General features: G+C 42.6%; 2 protein-coding genes across 5 annotated transcripts in view; one reads left to right on the top strand and one right to left on the bottom strand.

Moving 5' to 3' along the window:
* The window catches only part of atrx (ATRX chromatin remodeler), a 35,121-nt gene extending 30,634 nt beyond the window's left edge, over positions 1-4,487 (top strand). For all 4 annotated transcript variants that reach the window (XM_032554587.1, XM_032554586.1, XM_032554585.1 and 1 more), the window contains 4 exons: positions 848-961; positions 1,451-1,546; positions 1,630-1,758; positions 2,905-4,487. In XM_032554587.1, the coding sequence (XP_032410478.1) occupies positions 848-961; positions 1,451-1,546; positions 1,630-1,758; positions 2,905-3,126 (561 nt within the window). In that variant the 3' untranslated portion in view covers positions 3,127-4,487. The remainder of the gene's footprint in view (positions 1-847; positions 962-1,450; positions 1,547-1,629; positions 1,759-2,904) is intronic.
* Positions 4,488-11,011: 6,524 nt separating this feature from the next.
* Positions 11,012-19,415, bottom strand: fgf16 (fibroblast growth factor 16). Its single transcript, XM_032554176.1, has 3 exons — positions 18,275-19,415; positions 15,465-15,568; positions 11,012-12,376 (listed from the first exon to the last, which is right to left on the bottom strand). The coding sequence occupies exons 1-3, from the start codon at positions 18,576-18,578 to the stop codon at positions 12,179-12,181; spliced, it is 606 nt and encodes a 201-aa protein (XP_032410067.1). The 5' UTR covers positions 18,579-19,415; the 3' UTR covers positions 11,012-12,178.
* Between the last annotated feature and the right edge of the window lie 270 nt (positions 19,416-19,685).

Here is a 19,685-nt window from a genome sequence, read left to right as displayed (position 1 = left end):
CTAAATTCCTCACACTTGACCCCATGATCACAAAGCAGCATGCCATCTGTAGACTGCGCAACAGAAACGTAACTTTTTCCCAAAAATAATTCACTATTTCCATTGTCTTCTAAACGTGCCCAGGTTTTTATTGTAGATTGTAAAAAGAAAACGATGTTTAAAATGACTGCTTGTTAGCTCTGAAGTGGTCCATAAAGTTAACAGCTAAATTACACTGATGGAAATTCAAATGTATAACAAAACGGTTATTAAATACCTTCAATACTGCTGTGAAGGTTGGGTTTTCAGCCACTTTTACAGCCACTTCATCTGTATTCAAGCCTGAATACAGGTGAAGGGTTTGAATTGGCAGATGAAACCACATTCATAGTTCTCAACACATTTAGATTAATATTTAGATCTCCCACAATGTCATTTGTCTGTCAACTATGCAAATCAAAGCCATTCAGAAACGTCTTGTAACTTTAATGAGAAGTTGGAAAAGGCATCACACAGGGTGCAGATGTAAAAAAAAGTCAAAGATCTAAAACAAGTATGAGGGGAGTTTCATCCTAGACTCAGGTATTGATCTCATCATCATCAGTGCTAATACAAAGCCTTATTTGTGGTCAGCTAATAAGGCTGACCACTAAGCCTGGTCTCCAACAGATGCCATGGAGACCAGAAAGCCCTAATCAGGCATCTCAAATCTGATCAGATTTTTAATATTTTGTGAGAAACCTAGTCTCTCGTCAACCACAGGGCTCGATAAACAGTTGTTCTCTTGGTGCCTCTAAAGCTCAGTCTAATTGATAATTACCTCCTCCACTCCCCTCCCCCGCCTGTTTCTCCGCCTTGTTTTTCTCAGGGCCTGTCGATGAGGACCAACTACGCTTCGAACTACGCTCAGCCAGACATGGGCACATCTAACTACTCCTTCAATATGGCAGCTTTGGCCACCATGTCCAACCAGCAGCTGGAGGTAAGTAATGAGCCCCATATGCCTCCCCCACAGCACGGCGCCCCACATTCCTCATCCCTCCCCTCCGCCACCCCCTCTCACTCCTAATTGTGACACCAGTCTAGCAGCGGCTGACCAGTTCATAATGTCTGGGGCGGCTATTAATACACAGTCACTGAGGGAGGAGAGATGCACACTGTAAGAGGCAGCTTGGCGTTTAATGCGGGTCAAAAATACTTCAAACTTCAACCAATTTTCATGTTTATAGAAGCTCTTTTTATTTGGAATTGCTGGAAGTGTTGCACAATGAAAATACAGATCTCCATGGGAGACATTTACTTTTAGTTTGTCACTGCGTGGAGTCTTTGTACTACTTTTATTTACTGTATAAAAAAAAAATCTATGGACTCCATGATTGTCTTCACCCCCTGAGACGTCCACTCTTTGCTGCAGTGAAAATCTCACCTGTTTCTAATTGAATGTTTCATTTCTCTTCTACATTTCATCCAGGACCTCATAAACCAGGGACGGCAGAAAGTCATTGAAGCAACAAACGCTTTGAAAGCCTTAGCTCGGGAGTCGATGGAAGACGTCATTGCCAGAATAGTGAGTTTTAAAAGCTGCCCAAGCCGGGCTTTAAATCAGTGCAGATCATGCCTCCTAATCTTTAATAAACCTTCTCCCTGCAGTGGAAGGACAACCCAACGCTCACAGAGAGCCAGGTCCAGGCGCTCACGCTGAGGCACCAAGCCGCCGTGGAGATGGAGCTCAAGCGCAGGGAAGGCATTTACAGAGAGGTCCTGAACAGGCAGCAAACGGTGAGAGAACGGCTGAGAAAATACTGTTTTGTAGTTTTGAATCTCATACTTTTGCATTTTTACATTTGTAGATTGTTCTGAATCCATTTTACCTTGGAATAATAACACTTTTTAACTCACAAATTATTGTACACAATTGTGTAGATCTAAACAAAGCTGTAAGTTGGGCTCTTTCACATGTTCTTTAAAACATAGTTTAGTAATCATTATATTCCCCAGCATTACAATGCCATGCAAAATAGATGATGGGCTAAGAACACTTCAGAATGACATGGTTACAGTAGTAACCATTTAACAATACTGCAACCATTACAAGGTCACAGTGGTAACCATGTAGTTTGTCATATTAAAAATACAAACTTAAGCACATTTTATTTGAATTTTATGTGATAGACCTATTTGAATTATTTCATAATTGTATTTTTTTTTAAGCAAAGATTTTAAAAAATCTACAACAAATGTTTTGCTGTTGTATTTTGCATCCTTCACTCAGACTCCCTTAAATCTAGTGTGTCAAACTCTTTCAATTCAGGCCACATCAAGATCACAAATGTTGGTTGTGGCAGAATGTATAGATAAAACTATTCACCTATTAAACTGTTAAAATATTATAGCTTTCTCTGCAATGAATTTGTACTTCTTAAAATTAAATAATATTGAACATATTATCACACTGATGTAATTCGACTCTATACAGATAGGTACTCGGTGTTTCAGGATCTTTGCAGTTTTCTGGAAGTGTTTTCCAGGTTTGTGGTGTGTAGAAACTGAATTCTCCTTGTCCATGGATCACCTTGTTCTGGATTATAACAACCCTAAACAAACAGCCTGGATGCTCCCTCTCTAGCTGTGTAAAGCTGAGATGCTTACTTCAAAAGACTTGGAGATGCAATGACAGCAAAATATTTATTCATGGTGCTGACTATATATATATATATATATATAACATAGGCTAAAATATTGATGTATTTTATTTCTACTTTACAATCATGCACCACTTTGTATAGGTGTCTCACACAAAAACCCACCAAACAAATTGTAATACTTTTACTCTCTGTTATACATTTTATGTTTGTGTGTCTGACTTACGATCATCTTCATATATTGTTGTTGTAAACACTGATGTCTCCGTCTGTGTCTCCCCAGCTGATGGTGTATGTTCAGAAGCTGATCACCAACAGGAAGGTACAGGAGCAGCAGCTGGCCATGGCCAACCAGGCCACCTACTTGAACCAGCTGGCCCTGCAGAACGGCATGATGGCAGGCGGGATGAGCCAAATGAATTTGCTCGGGCTTTACCAGCGCCTCCATGGCATGGGCGGCAATCAAGGCGGCGGCAAGAACCCGGGCCCCTCACAGGGCATGTAGGGTCAGCTCGGGCCCTCTTTCATCCCACTAGTGGACAATCTGGTTCCCAGCAGCCCCCCCTGCTGTCTGTGACAAACTCGCTGTGAGACCACTCAGAGCTCAAATGTAACCAAGCAGAGACTGCTGTCTGCTGGGGCCTCTGATTGAATAGTGTTGTGCTGTGATTCACTGAGAGACAGTAAATATAATGTATACATGACTGTGTTAAAGGTTTGTCCAGAAGGTTGACAGGAAAAAAAAAATGTATATACCACCTTTATGTTATTCAAGATCTGTAGAATCACTTTTCATGTATTTAACAAAACAAACCTGTTTTACCCCCAATGCTTTTTAGCATTGTATTGTTTTCCCCTTCAAAAAGGGTTTCCTTGTTATTTAAACTCAGTTTTTTTATACGGTTTTAAATGCCTACCAACATCCGAGTGGGACCACAACCATTGGTTACAGAACTACAGGACAAGATAAGCTCTGATTATTAGTGATTCCTCGTCAGATATCTAACAAACTAGAACAGCTTTTGATGCTGCAAAAGTCCTGCTTATTTCAGGAGGTAGAAGAAGCTAAAAACATCAACAAAAAGAAGAAAAAATGGCCTTATATAATTTCCTAAAAAAAAGAATCTCTGTAAAAACTTGAGATTTGTTGTGAATATTTTCTATTCTGCTTTTAAGTGTTTACATTAGTTGTGGCTGAAAATGTTAATGGAATGCTTGTGTCGTCCAGAACTGCCTGCTGGCTTCGATCTTTTTGTAACATCATTCTTATTGTTACGTGTTGCCTAGCATAGCACTGCGTGTTCCTGCTCATTCATTTACTTGTTTTTTTTTTTTCTTCATTTGCTTCACTTGTGTTGATTTCCCCCAGTTGGGTGGGTTTGCAGGGCGTTGCGAAGCTCAGGCCTCTTCAGCTGGGTGTCACAGGGCCCAAACTTTGCTCCGAATCTGTCTTTGACATTTCGAAATATCCCTTTCAGAATGGACTGGACAGGAGGAGCGATCGACTGGAATTCTTATTATACGCGGCTGATTTCGTCCGGTGCTTTGTGAGTAATGCTCTCCTGGACGCTGAAGTTTCACCAGGCAGGGTCCCCGGACGACTTGTATTCTACTTTGGCACATTCTTTCTTAAGAGCTTAAACCGGTGTCGCCATTTAGTAAAAAGGAAGGTGGACTGTTCTCACCAAGAGTCGACTTCTATGTTTGCACAAGCTGTGTTTTTTAAATGTAGAATAAGTTACTTCGCCCATTATCGAAGAATGTTCTTGCGTTAGCAGATACATCGATGTGTTTTGCCATTAACGAATTGCTATAATCTTCATAAGTATTTAATATAACATTTAATAAAGTGACCAAAACAATGAACAGCGAGTGTGGGAGTCCTGCTTATAGACAGCTGTCTGCAGTTCCCCTGGAGGAATGTTGGAGTTGTAGTTTGAGTTACTCCTCGATCATTTCTGCTCTTCCATTTAATCATTCATTTCAAATGGGGAAAAAAATGTTTCAGGTGGAGGTGTGCAAAAAAAATCAATAAGGAAACTTCAAGGGTTCATTCCCAATCTTGAAATGTCAACTTTTTGCTTTCATTATTTTCAAAGTCTGCATCAGTATGGAATGTGGGAAAGAAAAAAAAAATCGAGACTTATGATTCTGTTATCTAAAAGATTTTAAAAATTAAACAGTCTTTCACAACTTAAATTTACATCTTTGTCTTTGAAATGCCACATTTAAACAAACATTTGTTAAAACAGTAAAGATGCAATTTTTTGCTTTTTGTCATTTTGACCTTAGATTGGAGTTTTGGTCTTGAGCCAAATGTGGTTTTGAAACTGGGTCTGGTTTAGATTTCAAACAAAGCGCTAAGATTGTTTAGTTTTATGAACAGAACAAGATATCGAAAATTCACAAAGGTTGCGTTAAGGAATTGAAATTTATCCATCCATCTTCTTCCACTCTTCCGGGGGAATCCCAAGGCGTTCCCAGGCCAGCCGAGAGACATAGTCCCTCCAGCGTGTCCTGGGTCTTCCCCGGGGCCTCCTCCCAGTGGGACGTGCCCGGAACACCTCACCAGGGAGGCGTCCAGGAGGCATCCTGACCAGATGCCCGAGCCACCTCAACTGGCTCCTCTCGATGTGAAGGAGCAGCGGCTCTACTCTGAGTCCCTCCCGGATAAATGAGCTTCTCACCCTATCTCTAAGGGAGAGCCCAGACACCCTACGGAGAAAACCCATTTCGGCCGCTTGTATCCGCGATCTCATTCTTTTGGTCATGACCCAAAGCTCATGACCATAGATGAGGGTGGGAATGTAGATCGACCGGTAATTCGAGAGCCTCGCTTTTTGGCTTAGCTCTCTCTTCACCATGACGGACCGGTAGAGCGCCCGCTTGACGGCAGACGCTGCGCCAATCCATCTGTCGATCTCCCGCTCCCTTCTTCCCTCATTCGTGAACAAGATCCCGAGATACTTGAACTCCTCTACTTGGGGCAGGACACCCCCGACCCGGAGAAGGCACTCTACCCTTTTCCGGCTCAAGACCATGGCCTCGGATTTGGAGGCACTGATCCTCATCCCGGCCGCTTCACACTCTGCTGCGAACCGCTCCAGCGAGAGCTGCAGATCACGACCCGATGAAGCCAAAAGGACCACATCGTCCGCAAAAAGTAGAGATGAGATCCTAAGGCCACCAAATCGGATCCCCTCAACACCTTGGCTGCGCCTAGAAATTCTGTCCATGAAAGTGATGAACAGAATCGGTGACAAAGGGCAGCGCTGGCGGAGTCCAACTCTCACTGGATACAAGGAAGCTGAGCCTGGGGACTCTGTGTTGGGCTCTCTGGGGACGAAGTCGCCGAGGTGGTTAAAAAGCTCCTCGGTGGCAAGGCCCCGGGAGTGGATGAGATCCGCCCGGAGTTTCTTAAGGCTCTGGATGTTGTAGGGTTGCGTTGGCTGACGCGACTCTGCAAAATCGCATGGACATCGGGGGCAGTTCCCCTGGATTGGCAGACTGGGGTGGTGGTCCCCCTGTTCAAAAAGGGGGACCGGAGGGTGTGCTCCAATTATAGAGGGGTCACACTCTTAAGCCTCCCTGGCAAGGTCTATTCAGGGGTCCTGGAGAGGAGGGTCCGACAGCTAGTCGAACCTCGGATTCAGGAAGAGCAGTGTGGTTTTCGTCCTGGTCGTGGAACGCTGGACCAGCTCTACACCCTCGGCAGGGTCCTGGAGGGTGCATGGGAGTTTGCCCAACCAGTCTACATGTGTTTTGTGGACTTGGAGAAGGCGTTCGACCGTGTCCCTCGGGGAGCCCTGAGGGGGGTTCTCCGGGAGTATGGGGTACCGGGCCCTTTGATACGGGCTGTCAGGTCCCTGTATGACCGGTGTCAGAGTCTGGTCCGCATTACCGAATTGAAATTTAGTGCGGTATTATTCATTCCATATTTGACAAATGTGTTGGTGATTTTAAAGGTTATGTTACCGTGCCAGAAAGCATAAAAACCAGTACCATTATACCATGCTGCTGGATCGGAAGCCATTCCTGGCATCCTCTTGTAACAAGCTTTATAGAGCACACAAATAAAAAACCCAAATGGCTACCTTTTTTCCTTTTCTTAAATCCACTTTAATCTCACCTTCTGAAGCCACTAACAGTTTTTTGCCAGAGTTTTTTCTATGGATCTTTAGCTCCTTCAGAGTTACGACTTCTAATTGATATTTTCCTTGCCCAGCCTATTTTGGCCTCGGTTCCCCGGCTCTGAAGACCTTCTGTCCTCCAACACACTTGAATCAAATGAAAAACTAATTACCAGGCCTAAGCAAAACTGAATGACTACTGGTGAGTGAATTCAGCCGTTTGATTCGGGCTATATTTTATGTTTTGAAAGAGTGTAAGTTATATAACAGGACATAGCTTTTGTCCTGTGAGCAATTCCGGTTGGTGGCGGTAATGGTAACCTAACGTTTTAGCAACCGCCAATAAATCTCAAGAAGAAGAATCTTTGATTCAGGGTGTTGGCACGTCAAAGTTGGTAATCCTTGAGGACTGGAGTTGGAGACCCCTGGTTGAGGTGGAGTGTCTAATCATGGTAGGTTTATAATTATCCTATACTTTGTTGGATGATAGCTTGAAAAGTGCTCTGTCCGATGTTCTTGAAATATTGTTTTATAACCTAATTCTGCTTTAAGCTCTTCCACAACTTTCTCCCTGACCTGTCGTCTGTTTCCCTTGGTCTTCATGATGTTTGTTCGCTGATATTCTCTGAGGACGTCACAGACCAGCTGTAGTCTTACTGGGGTGTTTTCACACCTGATATCCGGTAGACTCGGTTTAATCGGGGACCAAAATTGCGACGTTTTTTACATTTTCAGCAGGTGAAAATGTAAAAAGTGCAGTTTGACTTCGCACTGCACTGTCAAACGATCCAAACCCTTTGAAAGACCTGTTCCCGTCCTCGCCTGCGGGGGGCACTGCACCAAGAACAATCAAAGCGAACGACATGAAAACCTCCGAAGACATGAGCACAGCTTCTTTCTTCATGTAAACAAAAATGGAGTGGATTTTGCGGTTCTAATATTTCTCTATTGTCCACGTGCGGTTTCTCCCATTAGCGTGTTTGTTTTGTTTGTTTTTTATCCAGAATGCCCGCTTTCTGCGGTGTCTGGTCCGCTTGGCGTTCATATGGTTTTGGTTATCTTCGGAGTCCTATTGCACATTCACACCTTCCCAGTCTTTGTATGCAAACAAATGAGTTTGATTAAAGTGGATTAAATAGAGTTGGTGCGAATCCCCCTCACCCCCAACACAAAATTGGACTATATATCCTATATTATGCGCTACTTGGCTCACAATTATATTGGTCAACTCTGGTTCTCAAGGTCCCCTTTCCTGCATATTTTGGGAAGTAAAGTTTTATTTGTAAAGCACCTTTCACAGATAAAATCACAAAGTGCTTCACCAAACATGTAGGAAATGCACATCAAGCATAACATGAAAGTAAATTGGTTGTATAACTAATTTTTGAATTGGTTAGCAACAAGGTGTGCGGCAACAAGTTGTCTCCTTGTTGCCGCACACCTGATGTAAATAATGAGTGATTACCCTGCTCCAGCAACACTAGACAGCATACAGAGGAGGTCAGTCAGTCAGTGGAGTCAGGTGTGCTGAAACAGAGATGCATCTAAAGCCTGCATGAAAGGGAAGCCAGGAGTGAGAAACACCTGTCTGACACATTATGGGCAGTTGTTTAGTTTGCTTATGCCTTGGACTGGCCCTGCCTCAGAGATCGAATCACCAGCTGTTTCTTGTACTCTTCCAATTAGAGCAAAGAGTTTTAAAGAGATTAAACAAGGTTTGAGGCGGAAATTGATGAGACATGTATTTTGAAATACTGCATCATGTAAGCCTGTTTTATTAGACACACCCTACATCCTGACACACTGTCCACTTATTTTGCATTTCATACTCAAACCTTTCTGTCCCACTCTCTCCTGTCCATCTTTCATCTATTTTTCCCCTCGCCCGGTATTGTTTTCATTTCTGACTCTGCCAGGGTTTTCCCCCTGCATGTCTTTGACTTTTCCATTCCAACCCCCCCAACTCCCCCTGGGACAGCTTGCTCTCACAGTGTACTCATATCTGCCAGTAAAGAGAAACATTACAACTATTGCAGATGTTGAAATGTTGATCCCATCCTATCGCAAACCCCAGATCACCACCACCAGCTCAGGTCTGTGGCACATCCCCGCTGGCTGTCGGCGCAGCGGGCAGCTGCTTCTGTCCATTCAGAATAAAAAAAGAAAATCTCTGCAGCAGAGGCCCCTGCAGTGAACAGCCAATCACTTCGCCTAATCCACCCTGATGTGTAAAGCCAATTAGAAGCTGGGATCCAGTTGCAAAAGAAATCTGATTTTGTACGGTGGATGTATCTGGGCCAAAGCCTGTGGAGACAGAAGGAGCCTGTGTGTATCGCTTCACAATAAGAATCTGACTTTTTAAGGGGTTTATGAGGGCAAACTAGCATTGCAGTGGTTTTCGCCCCTGGGAAACTAGTGCATGTTTTTTGGCTTTTAGCAACACTTAGTTTGATGTTTTTAAACAGGAACACAACAACCAGATGTTGTTCATAACGCCAGATAACAGGGTTCATATGCAGTCTTGAAAGGCTTGGAAATGTGCAACATTTCATTTCAGTATTTTTATGCTCCAGATAAGAATGAAAATTTCAATCACATCAGAAAATAATTTGGGTTTTCCCTCCCAGATAAATAAGTCCCTGAAAGAATTGGTGCAACAAAACTGGTTGTCCGAGGCGTTTACGTCTACTTTGGACATAATTATCCTAATGTCAGTTCTTCATGTACCAAATTAAATCTTGAATTTAAGAGGCTTAGCCATCTTGGAAACCATACATTTGACCTGTAGATGGTCACTGGCCGATGTTACAGAGAGAGATGAAAATGAGGGACAAGTATTAATTCCTCTTTTACGTTTCTTACAAATAGGGCTGTGAAAATATATTTGCCCCTTTACAAATGTTTTGGGATTTCTTCCCATTTGACTTTTTTGCTGTGTAAAAAAAAAAATATTTAAAAAAGTTAGTGCAGAATGCAGTTTTCAAAATATGATTTTATTTATTAAAGTGAAAATTTTTCCTAAGCCATAAGTGACAAAGTAATTTCCCTCTAAGCTTAAGTTGTACTACCCCTGCTGGCAACCACTGCTATTGATTATTTGTGATTACTGGTAATAAATATTTGTCTCAATGGAGTGATGTAGAGGCCCATTCTTTTGACAAACTGTCAATTCAGCCATATTGCAGGTTTTCCCAGCATGAATGGCCTGTTCAAACATATTAACTGGTTTTAAGTTCAGACTTGGAGTAGGCCTTTCTAAAACTTACGTTTTCTTTTATCTTGTGCCACAGATTTACTTTGGATCATTGTCCTGCAGCATAACCAAAGTGTGCCTGACTTTTAAGGTCTTAAGGTGGCCAGACATTCTCCTGCATCGTTTTATGTTGAAAAGCATAATTCATGGTTCTGTTAATGACTGCACATCATCCAGATCTTGAAGTAACAATCAGCCCCAGACCATCACACTACCACCACCATGCCTGAGTCTTTATGATGTCCAGCTGTAACAAGACTTGCAACATCCAGTCAGACCATATTTTGTCTCCTCAGTCAACAGAAAAAACATTTCCTCAGTTCTTAGAGACCATCAATGTGCTTTTTACCAAATGTTGGTTGGACCTTTGTGTTCTTTGCAGTCAGCAGTATTTTTTACCTGGAAACTTTCCCATGGAGGCCATTTTAGCCCACTCTTTTCTTTCTTCTTGTTGAATCGTGAATTTTGATATGCTGGCCGCACCTAAGAGGGTTCACCGCTGTCCCATGTTTTCTCCATTTGTGGAGAATGGGTCTTACTGTGGCTTTATTGAGGCTTTGGAAATGGCTTTCCAGGCTGATGGATGTTTAATTTTTATAGGCCAGTAGGATGACATGATGTGTTACTTTTTGATATCATTAAACCTTACTAATTTTGTTGGGTTCTTTTTAAGTGATTTCTTAACTTTACAGATCTTAGAGGGTCAGCGAAAAATGAAATGATTTGAGAACGGCTTTTCAGATTTACTCACATTCTGTTTGGCGATCATAATTTGTTTCATGATCTAAAACATTTAAGTGTTACAGAAACCACAGAGCTGTAGTCTGTTGATTTCCACTTACATATTTGAAACCTGAGCAGATTAGAAGCATTTGGTGTAAATTGAATTTTTGCATTTATGTTGGGAAAAGTGACCAAAAATAGAGAAACTGACTTTTAAAAAAAACATAATGGATGAAAACCCTAAGGTAATTAGCACTGTTTGAAAATGCAATGAAAAACACTTCTTCATACATAATATATCTGGTTTTAATTAGTACATCACACTTTAATCCAAGCAAAAATGGTCTCTCACAGTAAGTTCTCGATAGCAGGACAATTTTATTGTCATGTCTGTTGCAGTTCTTCACTCCTTTTTTTTGCCTCATTTCAGTAGAATCTGCAGTCCAAATATCTTCACGTTCATTACAAAATAAACTCTTTGCAATAAATAAATATATAGATTTACATTTATACTTTATATGTAGAAAATAAATATATTGTACATCTCATAAATAGGAACACCCATATGTACACCTCAAGACGCTTGCATGTTTTTTTTTTTCTTTAATAATGTTCGCCGCACTCTGAACATTACAAGTCGCCACTATTTAACCAAACGTATCTGTTATTCCTTTAAACCGCAGTCGGTGAAGTGCTTACGTCCCGAGCCTACTGAATTTACGCTTTCATTTAAATGTGATGAATGTGATGTTTAGGTTCAAACCAAACCCACAGCTGGGACTTTGGATGTTTAGGTAAGTGCTTCATCAGTCCTACAGTCATTGCAAAGATGTTGCCCTCTTTTTTCCATCTGAGACGTTCGCCTTGTGGTAGTTTTTAATCTGCGTACAGATTGTGAAGTACCTGATTATACCAAACTTAGCAAGCCAAACCCTTCTTGCATGTCATACCAGAAATGTCTGTAGCACTCCTAAAAAGGGAACTTCCTGGAGCTTTTCTAGCCACCAGATTTAGTTTTTCAGGTTTGTGCTTTCACACACAAGAAGCCCCCACTCCATGTGCTGTTGCATGTCACTCAAGTGTCTATGCGAGGAAAAAAAAAACAAAAAAACCCTGGCATCTTGGTTTGGTTTTCCTGATTCACCCCCAGCTGCTCAGTCCTCCACAGAGGAAGCAGTCTCCTCTTCGCTGAAGTCCAAAGCCGAGGCAGACGAAAGACATCCAGGATCGAGCTGAATGTTTATGTCCTGGTCACATGTGACCTCCGTGAGAGCTCAGGGGTAAACAGTTCTCCACAAGATCCAGAATATCCACAACACCCCCACTCTCTAGTCTTCCGCCTCTTCGACTTTGTTTATCTCTGGGGCTCCAGATGTAACCAGTTCTCCCAGTGTGAGCGTTGGTCACCTGTCCTGGAGCAGATCTCTGTACGCCTGAGGCATCTTCCCCATTTACACTGACCGTGGCAAGAAGTGGGTGAGTTTCTGGTGTTTCTTAGTCCTGCCACCCTCCCTGGGCGATCCATCCTTGTTTAACGCCACGTAGTAGAAGCGTCCCGTGTCCGTGTGCTTGTACAGCGTCGAAGCGTAGGTGTTGTACCAGTTCTCCTCAAAATGCTCCCTGAACACGCACTCTGCTGTAAGCTTACTCTGCAGAACAGGAAACATGATGTTAGCCCAGGAGAACAGACAGAAATGATGTTCACAGTTTTCACTTCTTCACCTTGCAGTCACTAGGTTTAATGTATTTCATTGGGATTTTATGTGTCAGAGCAACAACACACAGTGGAGCATAACTGAGAAAAAAGTTGTGCATTTCCTTTACTTTAACTGGGCCATTCTAACACATAAATATGCTTTGGTATAAAACCGGGGTCTTCAATCCATGTCTCGAGAGCCAATGTCCTGCAACTTATAGACCCGTCTTTGCTTCATCACACCAGAGTCAAATAATCAAGTTATTAGAAGGATTTTAGCAAGATATGGAGAGCTTAAATAAAGACTGAGGAGGTAATTCAGTCATTTGCTTCAGGTGAGTTGAACCAGGGATTAAAAATCAGAGAGTTCTGGATTTGAAGTCCCCTGATTTAAACCATTTAATATTAGCCCTTACTAAATGTTTAGACATTGTTCTGCTAGATGGTGAACCTTTGCCTTGGTCTCAAGTATTTTGCAACCTCTAAAAGATTTTCACCCCAAATGTCCGTGTATTTAACTGCATTCATCTATATATTAACTCTGTCTTAGCTGAAGAAACGCTTCCCCACAGCATGATGCTTCACAGACACTTCAACTTGAGTAACTTTTTAAGTTACCATGGGCCACTTATCCGTTTACTGATTATTCCTTTCCTTTGTATGGCCACATCTAGACCATACAATTATCTCAAGATTTGTACCATTATCTTGAGATTTCCAGACAATTGATAGAGCAGGGTACTGTGAAATAGTCAAACCTCAGAATATTGATTTATAATTTAATCCTGCCTTGAACATCTCTGCTGTGCTCCTTGGTCTTCATGATGCCGTTTGTTCCCTGTTTTTTCTGAGGCCTTCACAGACCAGATAGTTTCATACTGAGTACTAAATTGTTAGTCGTTTGCAAAAGGCTATTGGAGGAAAAAAAGAGTTGCTCTAAACATGTGCTGCATTTACAGATTTTTGTTCATAAAAATAGTCAAAATCCATGTAGAGTTTTTCTTCTAAATCACTGACATGCAGTGAAGTTTGTAGTAATAAATTAAGATGAGAAGATTCAAGGTGTGTGAGATCCCCACAGTTTCCACTCCTGACATGAACTCATTGAAAAGCTAAAACAAAGCAGTACAAGCTCATTTGGGCTGGAGCTCATTATGAAAAAAGAGGGGAAATCATTACATGCAGCTTTTCACTTTACGCTCCACTCTCACTCCTCAGACCTGCTGACCTCTTGCTGTGCATGGAGAATCATTTCCCTCCCTCTGATGCAACGAGAACAGTCGGCATTCCATCACACTAAAAGCTTTAGTCTTCACTGACAGAGCAATATGAGCAATGGCTGCAGGTTCAGCAGGCGAGAGGGAGCAGGCTGAATTTAAAGCATGAGAAACATGACAGACATCAGAGCTGCCTGTCTTTGCGGCCCTCTCTTTCCCATCAGGTTTGCTTGTGCCGCTTTTACGACTCTTCACTTCTACAAAACTGCTGCAGCAATCTCGATGATTGGCTTTCAGGCTGTGCTTGGCTGCTTTGTGCAGGAAGGCTGTTGTCTGTAAACACAGCCTAAAGGGCACATGACTGGGCCAGCTCCATGCTGACACACATCCTCATGCACACACACCTCATCGGATCAAAAGCTCGTCAAGGTCTGCTGCTTGTGGGACGGAAGCGCCCCTTTACCTGTTCAGCTTCCCCTCCCCACCTCCTGGACTCTCACATCCAGACAGACATGTCGACATCTCCCCTTCTGTCAGTCAGGTGACTCAGTCAGGTGTGCAATTTCCCCTCCAAACCACCACCTCCGACCTCCACCCACACCCTCCTCTCAGGGCCAACCCCCCAGGATGCCAGACTCCGATAACGTGCAGTAACAATATCTGCACTTCCAGCATAATGGCCTACTTAAAGGTAGCCTCTTTTCAAAAACGATGAGAGCCGGGGCCGGCCCACGAGAGGCCCCCAGGTAATGCCCCGGGACACCTGATACAGGATTGCCCTAGCATACTTCCCCTTCCACTGCTTTTATCTCTTCCCTTCCCTATCTCCCTGTCTCGAGGTGTGTGAGAACTGAGGATGTACACCGACCAGAGGAGGAAGCTTGACCACATTTACATCCAAAGTGATTCTGGCCCATTCTCTCTCCTCTTTGTGGCATATTTAAAAACTATAGGAAGACACGGTCTGTATCCTCCTTGAACCCTTGCAGACAAAGAACAAGCATGAAGAGAAAGGAACACACGCTTGTTTTGTCTCGCTGTGGTTTTACCATTAGCCACCTGAGAGCTTTGATTAAGATACAAATAAGCTATGGTTCTGTTTAGAAAAATAGGCCCAAGAAATGAAGAAAAGGACATTTTCAAAGCATGACAAGAACATGGTGTATTTAACACCACACGGCTCCTAGACAGCCTTGAAAGTATCTTGGAAAAGAATGGAAAAACAAAGTAGAAAATGGAAACAATTTTCAGGCTTTTTTCTATCTCCCATTGTGTCATCCATCCAGTTTACATAATTTAAAACATAATATTTGTGCCTTAAAACTGCTTTACAAGTACCAATAAATGGAAATTTGTACGGAATAGTATGAAATTATGTCGTAGAAAAATGTTCAGCAACCCAGCTGGAGGTTTTGGTTTGTATACAGCAGTGGTTCCCAAAGATTTTCTTCTGGGCCCCCCCAGTGGTTCCCAAAGATTTTCTGGGCCCCCCTATGGATTACAATAAAATCCCCCCCAAAAAAGAAAAAAAAAAATCAATTGGGCACACACATCGTTCAACCAGACACAAACCTATACACATATTTTGTTTTCAAACTCCACTGAAGTTTATTTCACACTTCAGATTGCAACAAAACACACTACAAACCATCTTTACAGTGAAACACTTTTGTGTAGCTGTTTTTGTTTTTATTATTATTCATCCATACTCCCCCCCTGCCCCCTGCAATGGCACTGCGCCCCCACTAGGGGGTGCGCCCCACACTTTGGGAACCACTGGTATAGAGTAGAGTGAGATTCCGTTTTTTATCAGTAGAAACTCACCGATCCATAGAGCTCTCCTTTCTCATTCATGCCCAGGTAGAGTCCAGCATCCACCCCTCTGATGCTGACCAGCCCCACTGCCAGGCTGATGAATTCCAGGATACCTGAGGTCAAAAACACACACTGAGATGTCAACAGAAGCCAACAGAACCAATGTAATAATTTTAGGAATCTCCTCCTGTTACTACAAGTTGTTTCTGTCTGGTACACTATAACACTGGTTATTTAAGTTTAATTGAGGACATTAGCTTGGTAGAAAATGGCTAAAAACTGTTACAAAGTTAGCTATATTTTTGGAAGCTAATCCTATTGCAACAATTTTAGTAGAATTTAACTGCATTTGTTGGTTCAGTCAACCACCATTCCACCAGACAACTATGCTATCGACATGTTTATGGGGTGTAGTGTGAGTTAATGCAGTATATCAACATCAACTTAGTAAAAGTTATGAACTACAATTACAGTTTTGGTTGAGCTTCTGTGTTGAAAGAATTTAAGATTATATTCAGCTTTCGAAGGTTTAGTGACGGCACTAAGTCAAAACTTCAGGCAGCTGTTCCTAATGAACAGCAAACGTACTAACTCTTAGCTCTGAGCCAGATGTATTGATAATGAACGGCACATCTTGGCTGTCATTGTCAGAGGATATGCTTAAATGCAGTGTTTTGAAGTACATTTAAAAACATGAGTACTATTTCAGTGGCATTGTGTTTAAACTGGTTTAGTGTCAGTGTTAATGGTAAAGTCAAACTTACCAAGTTGGCTTTTCAAACTAAAGGCAGACTTTGCCAAAGAACAGTTATTGTCAACTAAAACAAGAATGTTTTACATTCAGCTTTATTGGAATAGATTTCATGTTACATGCTTTAATACCAAATCAGTTCTTATTTTTTGTTTTCTGTTAACTGGGAAGGCAAACCAAGCGGCCTCTTTGAAAATCAAGGAAGAGACTCTGAACTTTCTTAGTATGGAGCTATTGTTTCATTAATTGTTTGTTCTATTTTAGGTAGTAAAGCAAAACTTGACGAATATTGCCCATTTGTAAAGCATAAATGTATTTAGAACTAAATATTTAGAAACTAACTAATTTATTAGACAATATTAAAATGTGATCAAATTTGACTAACCTTGTTTGGGAAATACACTTTAAACACTGGTTTGAATTTGTCAGGTGTCTTCAGAAGTTAAACTTTCCACTCACAAATACTGCTAAAAATCTACCTCAGCAAAACAGATGTTCAAATTATTACAATCATGTTACTGACTAAATGTTGCCCCCCAATAACAGTTCCTGTCATCAGTGTGAACTGAATAATAGTGTTCAGAGGAAATGATGAACCTATTTTCAAAATTCAGACTCATCAGAAGCAGAACAGCTTATAATGTGATAATCACTAGGTTTAAATGTCATGATTGAGTAAATAAGTGAAAAATAAGCTGGAAAAACACTATGGTGAATAAGTAAGACTGTCATATTTAAACTAGTAATACTATAAATATTAACTTGTTTTTCATTGATTGCAGGGTCTTTCCCTTAACTGCTATGACTAACTTCTTTCTAGTCTATCATAATGACGTGAGGTTTTCTGTAAAGTCCAATGTTCCCCAGGGACTTCTAGCACAGCCTGGGAAGACACTTTAATGAAGCTGGTAGATGGTTACAGTGAAGGCAACTTCAAAGGCAGCGAGACAAGTGGTAAAATTAAAAGCCACTGGGTGTTGTGATGCAGAGGTTACTCAGAGAGGATCCAGCTGGCTGCTGTGACTGGCAGAGGCCAGCTCTTCCAGCCACCTGGCCTCCATCTCCCCGACCTCATCAGATGACAGAGAGCATCCCTCTAATTTTTTTTTTTTTAAGAGAGTGTGTTTCATATCCTCTAATCAAAGTCTCCTCTTGCTTGGCGCAGCGAAGACGACCTTGCATTTTCTTTCATTCTTTCCTCCCTTCTTTCTTCCTTTTTTTTTTTCTCTCTCTCTCTCTTTAACTTTAAGTGAAGCCAGACAGAGACAAACACGCGGACCACCCATCCCCTGTAAAACACCGACTTATTTTTTGGCTCAAGCATGAACATTAAACCGTAGCTTGGATTCCGCGGTGGTCACGCTTTAATTCGGAGTTATTCTGTCCCGCAGCGAGCGAGCCGCCCGGCCCGCACCTGTGACACATGCGGCGCCTGGACATGTGCGCGTCTCTGCCCTGTGACCCCCAGCACCCGAGACAGACTTTTATTTCACAGGTGACACCCGGGCTTTGGCCCCGCGAGAAAACAACAGCTGAGGCTCAAAACATGTGAGATAGATAGTCTGCCTATTAACGGAACGGGCTTATCAGAGAGTGGGGACTGGCACGCGCACGTGTTGAAGCTGGTTGTCACGGAGACGCGCACGCGCACGCTTTATTTAAAGCGTCGAGGGGGACACCTGCTCCCGGGTGCCCGCGAGCGCAGAGATTTCTGGAAAAAAAAAACCCCGCGCGGCTGTTCAGCACGAGCGAGTTCACCGAGGAGGATGCGCCGCCGGTGGAAAAACAAACTAATATCCAGAACATGGGATTGTTTTACAAGATGAAACTAATAAATCCGTGTCTGCTTAAACTCAGACACGTTTAGAACCACATTCAAGTGTGTAAAAATGCAATAGTAAAAGTGCCTAAAGTTAAGGAAATCAATAAACTTATAAATAAAACTATAAACACGCCAAAACAGAAACGAGCTTCCGAACGGCGAGACTTTAACTAAGGGGGAGGAAACATTAAAAACATTAAATGAAATGAAACTTCTACAGATACCCTAAATGCCAAAGAAACTCACCAAATCTGCTGTGGTCCTGCCGTGTCCCATGCACGGTGCCGTTGGGGAATATCTCCAGCTGAAAGCCAGTCCTGCAGTAGAGCTGACGCCGCCTCAGGATCCCCTTAAGGTGGCCGAAGTCTGTGGGCGACCCCTGCTGCAGCCTGCCTTCGATCTGCCCCAGCCGCTCGCTCAGCCCCGCCGGAGACTCCGACAAGGGCGCGCTTGCCAGCGCAGGGAAGCTCTGTAAATCCAAGTCGAGCGTCCCCAGAAAACTCCCGACCTCTGCCATCGTTTGCACAGCTGTCACATTAAGCGAAGGCATTTGAGACGTATGTGCAGCGACTTGCGGAGGGAGAAAAGTTTACACACAACTCCGGTCCATGTACGCAGGAAAAAAAGAGCGTCCCCGGCGCGCCGTGCTCCTCCAAAGTCAGGAAAGTCCTCTCAGTTTATTGATAGTCCTTTGCTTTAATCATGAGTTTGATATCTGTGTTTATCAAATGGAAAGACTCTAATATATACATACTCCCCACGCATTCTCACATTGGACACTCAGATTCAAGCCACGCCTGGCTGGCATCCCTTCTTACGCGCATCAGTTTGCTTTACTTAATCTTCACTTTTAGACCAGCTTTTTGCAACTCATGACACAAATGAGTTGAACGCTCTTCTTATAGAAAGTTCTTTTTTTTTTAATGATCCGATCACTTCAATCCATGTGCAGAAATGTCTCCAGAATGTATCCTCTTCTCTCTTTGCGGTTTTCCGCTGTCTGTTAAAACCGCAGCGCTCATCCAGTGGCAGAAAAACCTGGCAACACGCGGCGGTCCATTAAACTGCAGCGCAGATGCAGAAGTGGAAACTATCATGATGAAAACGCACACATATCAACTGACTGCGTCTATTTAGCCGCTAACCCCATCAGCCCCTTCAACCACTGAAGCCAAGCCTTCTTTATGTCGGCTTTTGGGTCAGAATCCTGGCTTAATGGAGGGGGGGAAGGAAAACCGCAAAAGAAACATTTACATGAAAGGATTATCAAAGTAACCTGTGCACACGCTCACAGTAATCCAACCTCCTGCACACACGTTTGAGGGACCAAGCACTGCAAGTTGGAGCTTTTCACGGGAGCATTTTCCCCACCTCTTCGCTGGAAGCAGGTGCTTTCTTACCCTCTCTGCACGCAGTTTGCAGTAAAGCTCCAGCAAGCCAGCAGCTTAAACCACTGACTTCTGCGAGGAGGTGTGGTGAGGCGAGGAAAATCCAGATTCTGATGATGTGCGGAATTTAGTCTGACTGTACAGAGATTTCTCTAATTAATTTTCAAATAATAATAGCCTAATAATAAAAGATGTTTTTCTATGATTGGCATAGACTGACCTCCATCTGTCTTTAACTTTCATCACATTTTCTGTCCCTGCTGGACAAA

Source organism: Xiphophorus hellerii, chromosome 23 (genome assembly GCF_003331165.1).
Source record: "Xiphophorus hellerii strain 12219 chromosome 23, Xiphophorus_hellerii-4.1, whole genome shotgun sequence".
Taxonomy (NCBI): domain Eukaryota; kingdom Metazoa; phylum Chordata; class Actinopteri; order Cyprinodontiformes; family Poeciliidae; genus Xiphophorus; species Xiphophorus hellerii.
Note: the sequence above shows the minus strand (reverse complement) of the source record. Positions and strands in the feature narration are given on the sequence as shown.